Source organism: Anopheles darlingi, chromosome 2 (genome assembly GCF_943734745.1).
Source record: "Anopheles darlingi chromosome 2, idAnoDarlMG_H_01, whole genome shotgun sequence".
Lineage (NCBI taxonomy): Eukaryota > Metazoa > Arthropoda > Insecta > Diptera > Culicidae > Anopheles > Anopheles darlingi.
The window spans coordinates 23,816,903-23,824,402 of NC_064874.1; the positions used below are offsets into that span (position 1 = coordinate 23,816,903).

General features: G+C 49.2%; 4 protein-coding genes across 7 annotated transcripts in view; 2 read left to right on the forward strand and 2 right to left on the reverse strand.

Moving 5' to 3' along the window:
• LOC125950194 (gastrula zinc finger protein XlCGF57.1) overlaps positions 1-1,422 on the forward strand; it is a 4,832-nt gene extending 3,410 nt beyond the window's left edge. For all 3 annotated transcript variants that reach the window (XM_049677943.1, XM_049677945.1, XM_049677944.1), the window contains one exon: positions 10-1,422. In XM_049677943.1, the coding sequence (XP_049533900.1) occupies positions 10-207 (198 nt within the window). In that variant the 3' untranslated portion in view covers positions 208-1,422. The remainder of the gene's footprint in view (positions 1-9) is intronic.
• Positions 1,423-1,463: 41 nt separating this feature from the next.
• On the reverse strand, positions 1,464-2,086 carry LOC125950221 (protein Vhl). The gene has a single exon (XM_049677990.1). The coding sequence runs from the start codon at positions 1,947-1,949 to the stop codon at positions 1,485-1,487; it is 465 nt and encodes a 154-aa protein (XP_049533947.1). The 5' UTR covers positions 1,950-2,086; the 3' UTR covers positions 1,464-1,484.
• Positions 2,087-2,308: 222 nt separating this feature from the next.
• Positions 2,309-4,047, reverse strand: LOC125952232 (uncharacterized). Its single transcript, XM_049681583.1, has 2 exons — positions 3,984-4,047; positions 2,309-3,893 (listed from the first exon to the last, which is right to left on the reverse strand). The coding sequence occupies exons 1-2, from the start codon at positions 4,045-4,047 to the stop codon at positions 2,329-2,331; spliced, it is 1,629 nt and encodes a 542-aa protein (XP_049537540.1). The 3' UTR covers positions 2,309-2,328.
• Positions 4,048-5,633: 1,586 nt separating this feature from the next.
• Positions 5,634-7,500, forward strand: part of LOC125950203 (zwei Ig domain protein zig-8) — a 4,875-nt gene continuing 3,008 nt past the window's right edge. Inside the window, exons 1-5 of one of the 2 annotated variants that reach the window (XM_049677971.1) lie at positions 5,634-5,752; positions 6,204-6,550; positions 6,637-6,884; positions 6,960-7,173; positions 7,281-7,458. In XM_049677971.1, the coding sequence (XP_049533928.1) occupies positions 6,478-6,550; positions 6,637-6,884; positions 6,960-7,173; positions 7,281-7,458 (713 nt within the window). In that variant the 5' untranslated portion in view covers positions 5,634-5,752; positions 6,204-6,477. Of the gene's footprint in view, positions 5,753-6,085; positions 6,551-6,636; positions 6,885-6,959; positions 7,174-7,280; positions 7,459-7,500 lie in introns of those variants that run through there. The other variant, XM_049677972.1, reaches the window with a different exon arrangement.

Here is a 7,500-nt window from a genome sequence, read left to right on the forward strand (position 1 = left end):
AAAACCCAGGACAAGATGAACAATTTCAATCGTATTAAAACGGAACTGCAGGCCAACATGCTGGCCCAGACGCAAAACCTGTTCGGCCTCACGAGCACGCTGAACACATTTACAGCGGCCCAACCGAAACTGATCTGCACATATTGTTACAACGTATTCAAAACACCGCAAACGCTGTCGCGGCACATTGAAAAGTTCCACAGTTAAACCACTACCACTACAACCCTTTTGGCTGTAAATTGCACTGACACCGTTCGAACTGATCTGAATTTCCGTTTAGCGTTCATTTCTTTTCCTGCTCTCCACCCACCAGCAATAGTAAAACTCTCGTGTGCAATAGACCTCCTTACGCAAACCCTTTCACCAGGGAACTATATTTAACGCAAAACATATATAACGCAACAGCTAGCATATATCGATTTAGTATACCGATAAACAACCGATCTAGAAATCTAGGTAATGTAACATTCTTTGCAATGCATAACCATCCCCATCCTTAGTATCTCAGTATGATTTTCATTTCTATTAAGACCTTAGCAAACGTACGTAGCACAGTAAAATCAGGGAGCGATTGTTATTCGGATAGAACCATTCGATCCTCCTGCCCACAGCCGAAGATCGTGCGCGGGAATAGGGAGGTGAGGAAAAGATTGTTGTCTGACATTACCTGGTCGAGAAAAGACTTTTCCGCGTCGTCGAAGGGATTCTTCGTGCGGTCACTATTTATTCCGAGCATAATACTACTCTAAAGAAGAAGACGAAGAAGAAACTAAAAGCGATGATAACGAAATCTGCGAGGAACAGAACGAATCGAACGTTTCTACAAAAAAAAGTACAAAATGAACGAGCAGCAACTTTTAAAGCATAATTAACCCGCTCCCGAACTTTCGTGGGATTGGAACCGAGGAGCCAAACAGTAGAAAAGGTTGGGGGCTAGTAAGAAATCTATTTTTCCTCAGTTATCATCGTGACAGGGCAGGGTCGTTTCGCGAGCGTTAAAAACAAACTTTTAACAAGTATATTTACCCGTGGAGGACATTTGTTGTTAGGAAAAAGAAAAGAAATCAGATAAATAAGATCATATTATAAAAGGACATCCCTTCCCACTCCCCCATTTAAATGTCTCAATCTCTCGTATCCCTGCAGTAGCCGGAAGCGTTTCTTCGAATCGCGTCAGTTACGTGGTTCGAGTGGATGTGCAGCGCTTGAAAACGGAAACATCTCTTTGCTTTCGTCTGAATCTACATAAACGAATGGAAGGGTTAAGAGCAGATGCTGTATGGTGTAGACTATGTGAGGTATCTTAATGTGAAGTTCTACAAAGAAACAAGTGGGGAAATCGCGGCAATACCTAGATTAACGAGATATAAATGGAAATATTACTTTTACCTGAGTTCGTTGTATCGTGTCTTTTCTTTCAAACCCGCCATGATGACCGATTGCTCAAAAGAAAGAACTGCAGGTTCAAGGTTCATCTTGTACAGCTAGGATCTCCTGGCCGCAAGTTTATTTTTCCGTCGATCTAACAGCTCATCCACCAGAATCCTTGGTATCTCCAGCTCCCGCAGCTCGTCTTCACCCGGAATGAGGTCGGTTATGCGCCACAGACAGTTCTCTCTTAGCGTGCGTAACGGGAAGTGTATGCGGATTTCCTTCCTCGTTAGCTTACCGTTGGAATCGAAACTGGTAAACCAGGGCTCGGGCATGTACACCGGCTGGTACCTCACGTGCATCTGTTCGCCCGTTTCGTGATCCCGGAACCTCCACGGATGCGTCACGTACGTGTTTACCAGGCAGAATTCCCGCGGTTGCAGCAGCTTAAAGTGGGACACGTTCCCGGAGTAATCGACCCACAGCACCTCCACCGGCCGCTGGGTCGTATTGATGTACTTGACGAACGACCGGATTTCGGATTGTTCCGACTTCAAGGGAGGGCGCACGTTCGCCATAATGCCGGAAGATTTTCTAGCCCGCTACCATGCAATGTGAAAGTCCTGGGCCAAGCGTATCCTCCAACGTCCATGTTCCCGATTAGTTACCTTCTCATCACGTTCTACAGCCAGCAACAAAAATGGGAACTATTTAGTGTTTTTAAAAAATATTTTTGTGTTTTTGTGCCCCGGATGACAGCTCCAGAAATTGTCAAGCGCTTGGTCGAGTAATGGTCGCATAATTCCAGAACTGCTTTCGAAAAATTCGAAACAAAACGGTGGAAAAAACTCAAAAAACCCATCCTCCTACAAGCCACGTGCTTTTGCACTTTTGCTGCTTTATTTAAATCATCTGTCTCAATCGACATCACCCGGCATTGCCGGTAATTAGATCACCTTAACCAGTCACATCATCCACCGCCCACGTGTACCTTTTGCTGCTTTCGTTTAGGCGCTTGGATAACAAATTCAACTGCCCGTTGGCCTCCAGCTGGCTAATGATCATGTTGATCTTTGCCCCCTTATTCGTTGGCGTTGTCGTGAGGGAAAACTTCGGAGTGGGCTGCTGCTTGTTGGTCGGTGACTTCGTATCCGGAACATCCCCCGGAAGCGGCAGCTCGTCGAACGACAATTTCTTCATCGATTTCTTGTTCGGCTTCCCATCAACGGTCTCACTCGGTGATCGATTGAATTTGTTCTTAAGCCAGCCCGTTTTGGCCGGTTTGGGGCAAACAGCTGGAGCCACCGCCACTCTGCACTCGGGGCTACTGATTGGAGGTACTTCCGGTTTTTTGGTCGCTGCTTCCGGTTTACAAGGACTAATACTCGGCGCCTGTTCAACCGGCTTCGGAGTGCCCGGTTTCGGTGTATCGTAGCCATGGCTCTTCTCTTTCGGTGCTGATGGTGATTGCTGTTCATTCTTCAGGCAGAGAGCTGGTTCCTCGTAAATGCCGTCCTCGTGACTCGGGATGGGCTGATCTGTTTCATCGACGGCATCGTTGCACTGCCCGGGATAAGGGGGTAAAGGCAACTTTCTCAACGATGCCGCACCAGGCGGTGTACCGTTGGCATTGGATCCCTCAATCCGTTCGTTCGTCTTCCCCTCGATAAGATTGTTTTCGATGGCCACTATCCACTCGTTCAGATCCTGGAAGCTGGGCGAAAGAAAGTGCACCTTCGAGTCACTCTGCGTGTAGATCTGGAAGAGATGCTTCTCATTGATGTGCTCGTTCAAACTCAGGTCCAGCTTGATGCTCTTGATGTAGATCGTCTGCCACGGTTTCAGATCATTGTGACTGTTGTACACTAGCAGCCATTTGCCAACCAATCCCACGTAGTACTTCTTGAACTGATCGAAAAACAAACGCTTCTCCTGCTTAAACAATGTACCGTGTTTCGGCGAATGTAACAAGCGCAAATGGGATGCCGGCAGTCCACCATAAGGACATTGGCTATCATCCGGAGCAGGCGGACACTCTGGTAGCGGCTGAAGCACATCCTCCTCAGCCTCCACTGGCGGATCCTGTTGACACTCATCGTAAAGGATCTGATCGGTGGTCAACTCATATTCATGTTCTTCCCGTTCGGGTTCCACTGCATTCGTTGGTTCCATTTCGATCTCCGCTTCCCTCGTCCCGTCGATACTGCACGTTGACGAGCTTACGTTTACCTTGGGCGTATTGTTACCACTCATGTCGAGATAAGATCCTTCTTCCTCATCTTCCTGCTCCAGAATCTTAACTTCACTCGTCGCCAACGGTACACTCGGTAGTGCGTACTTTTCCATCTTCGCCAGCAAAGCCTCACACTGGGCCACCAGTGTGTCACGTGTCTCACCGCGGGAGTCACCGGGAGTCACGTTTAAATAGATTCGATCACACGCCTCACTTTCGGCATCTTTTGCTGGGTCTTCAAGCGTACGACCCATGTAGTGATCATCTTCACACAGATATTGATGAATCACTAATACCGGATCAAGAGCAACAATAACTCAATTAACTTCCGATATTCGATGGGAAACCGTGGATCATTCCTCCGCCTTGTTTAACTTACCTTTTAACAACTGATAACACTGTTGCATTAGTTCGGACTGCGAATCCATCGTCATCATCGCCATCATGCCCTTCGGGAGGTTTGAATGTACACCACGTTTACTGAACCAGTTTTTGGGGGTAATGCAATCGAAGCGACACTTTTTCTAATCCACCATCATTCCAGGACGTACTGTTGATCGGTTGCTTTGTAAATCAGAACTGAGCCATACGAATCAGTTGGGGAACTGATTGACTACCTAACGGGGCCATTCGACACCACCGCATTTTGGCCCCCGCTGAGCCCATTCGCAGACGCAGTTTATTTTTGTTCCACATGAACACCACAACGAGCAGGCTCAGTGGCCAGCGCAGCATACACGCATGATGCTGCAGCGATAACTCTTTGTTCTACGCCCGATGCGTCTATTAATAGTTGATGTGCGGAAGGTTCATTGATTCCGAGAAGCGGTAAGCCAGTGCTCTCCAGCATTATGATTTTTATGTGTTGGCCGATGAGTGTACTTCAGAGGTGTACTAGACGGTTACTTAATGCTGTTACTGGCATAAAGAACGGAATCGGAACATTTAAAATGGCCTATCTCTCAGCTGCTGGTCACACCGCACATCGCTAACCGCTCCGTTAACTTTAAATGAAATCAAATAAACCTTCTTATCTATGCTCCAAACCATCGCGGCACGGCATTGCTCGTTCATTCATGCTCCCGCTGCTACTGGTGCTTCGGCGCACTCGCAGCCTTCGAAGGCTCCAAAAAACAAAAAGGAATTCGCTTCTGGAAGGAGCCATTTTGGCTCGCTCTCTCTCTTTCTCCAGTGCTCTCCAAAGCTCTTCCAGCACTCCGGCGACGGTAGCATACCTATCTACTTCTTACAGCATCACTGCTAGTGCGTGTGCACTGGTGCTATCATCTTCTTCGCCAAGCTTCGGACAAATTAAAAGTCCCCTCTTTTCATCATTTCAACAGCGGACCCCAAAATGGTGCCCCTTTTTCTATGGTTGGACACCGTGTTCCACAGTGCCAATAGTGTCCCAGGGGCATCATCCTGCAAGAGCTGCACCAGCGGCAATTCTAGTAACGACCAGTGATCCACCAGCAGTAGTACTTGCTTTCGTGCCAACTGCCTTTTTGTGGTGACGAGACATACGAGGATTTTGGGCACATCCACGGTTTCAAGAGTGAAAAGTGTGTCAGCGTACCATGATATGCCACTAGTGCGCGGTATCTGCACCAGAGTGGCAAGTGGCAGTGATTTGCTTAATCTTTGTGCATTTCCTCCCCGCTCCACAATCCTTCCTTCGCGTCGTCACTGGCTGCGTTTGCCTCTCCTGCGCTGCGTTATCGTGTCGTAGGTTCCGCGTCTCGCCCGTTTCTGCATTTCGGTTGACACACACTCTCTTCATCGCGGTCCAAAAATCGATCGAAATGTTTGCCACCAGATATACTACCACCGCAGCCACCGCGACTCGCTAATCTGTTGAGCCGAGGAGAAATCGGGGTGCTATTGCGGTGCTGGACGAGGCGCGTAGTACTCTTCGCATCTTTGTGCAACGATAATAAGTGTCCGTATCTGCCCCCCAAAAATTAGGGTGGCACGCGAGATGTGAGTGATGTGGTACGTTCCCTAGAGCCCCCTTCCAGGAGCTGTTTCCAGCCATTTTCCTTCACTTTCACCGGAGGCTACGAAAGAGAGGTCCGTGGTCCGATGGTGTGACATCGTGTGGCGCACGCAGTACAAGAAGCAATCCGGAATGCGTTCTGTTGGCTTGAGGTAGGTGCCGAATGGTGGTGATGCCACAATCAAATCAAACCGTGAAAGAAGCATCCTTTTTTTTTGTGGACGGTGATTTGCTGACCGAGATTTTTGTCGTAAATGTTTATCCTTCCTAGCGGGGTTTCTTTCGCTACTGGTTTACTATAGAGCGTGTGAGGGGTGACGTTGCGTTGTGATACCGGGCACTGCGGAGTTATTGATTAGTGCACCGAGGCACGTACACGAATTAAATTATCGTCCAATTGATTACAGCTGTCCCGTCCGCCGTGGACACGCGATACGCGAACGTGTCGGTCGTTCAAAGCCTTTATACCTTCGACTATCGCACGCAGCAGGGGTACTTCATCTTCACATCTTCACCGTTTGGTGGGAGGCCACGTCCTTTTGTCCGCCAATTTTGTCGCCCTTTTCCCAAAACGATCTATAGCTACTTGAACTTACTTTGCAGATTGTAATGCGCACCAAACACAATGATAAACAACTCATTGGGCAGTCCGTGCTAAAACGCTCTTGTGCAGGGCCGGCCGATCGGAGAAGACAGACCCGGGATCCGGGAAAATTCCCAGTGTGGCCGAAGAACAATGTGATTCCTGCTCGCATCACGAAGCAACCGCGAATTCTGACGCCACGTAAATCATCATTATCGACCACCACAAGACAGTAACGGTCCTCCGGCACCAAATCTATCGCAACTGAACCGGGTCACGACAAACTATGCTGCTATGAAGAGCTTGGCCAATGGATTAGCGCTACTCTATCTTGGTGTGCTGCAGTGCGTGTCAGGATCGGTGCTGAGTAAGTAGTTGGCGCGCTTTGGTGTGCGATAACCGCGCGCTAGCTAACGATCCCGGTCCCGGCCGCCCCGTTCTGTCCCGTTACAGAAAATGTGGCGACACTGCAGTCGAGCAGCCCGTTCATGAACTTCCCGCGCAACTTCTGGCAGGAGATATCGGTACCGTACACCGATCTGCCGACCGAGGAAGACGAGCTGGAGGATGAGTCGGTGGAAAGCACAACGCACGATCCGTACCCCTTCTTCGACGACATCAACATGACGGCCAACGTGACCACACAGCTGGGCAGCGACGTGACGCTACATTGCCGCGTAAATGATCTTCGAGAACGAACGGTAATCACGAAAGTAGGCACAGGAACAATAGCAATTCGCACAAACTCAATACACAACCATTTCTCAATCTGCCAGGTATCCTGGGTACGTCGGAAGGGCGATGAGATCCATCTGATCACCGTGGGCCGGCAGACGTACAGTAGCGACTCGCGGTATTCGCTCCAATACCAACCACCCAACGATTGGCAGCTGCAGATCCAGTACTCGAACGAACGAGACGAGGGCCATTACGAGTGCCAAGTTTCATCCCATCCGCCGTTGGTCTATCTGGTCTATCTGATCGTTGTCGGTAAGAGGGCAAGTGGCCAGCGACAAAGAGGACTACGGGTTCCGGTGATACTCATGACGGTTCATCACTCTCTCTCTCTCTCTCTCCCGCTGGTCCCGTTTTCACAGTTCCGCGGGTTGAAATTATCGATGAAAGGGGCCAGGCTACGCTCGACAAGTTCTACAAGGCGGGCAGCACGATCGAGCTGAAGTGCATCATCAGCCGGGTACCGCAACCGACCAGCTACGTCACCTGGAAGCATGGCATGCGAATGCTCAACTACGACACGAGCCGCGGAGGCATTAGGTACGCCTCGGCATCTACATAGGCTATGCTATTAATAATCGC

What these genes read in the sequence shown, in the direction of transcription:
- LOC125950221 (XM_049677990.1), bottom strand. Translation starts at nt 1,949, where the DNA reads ATGGCGAACGTGCGCCCTCCCTTGAAGTCGGAACAATCCGAAATCCGG.
- LOC125952232 (XM_049681583.1), bottom strand. Translation starts at nt 4,047, where the DNA reads ATGGCGATGATGACGATGGATTCGCAGTCCGAACTAATGCAACAGTGT. An exon ending in GTGTTATCAGTTGTTAAAAG is followed by an intron (nt 3,894 to 3,983) that starts GTAAGTTAAACA and finishes ATCCGGTATTAG; the next exon opens with TGATTCATCAATATCTGTGT.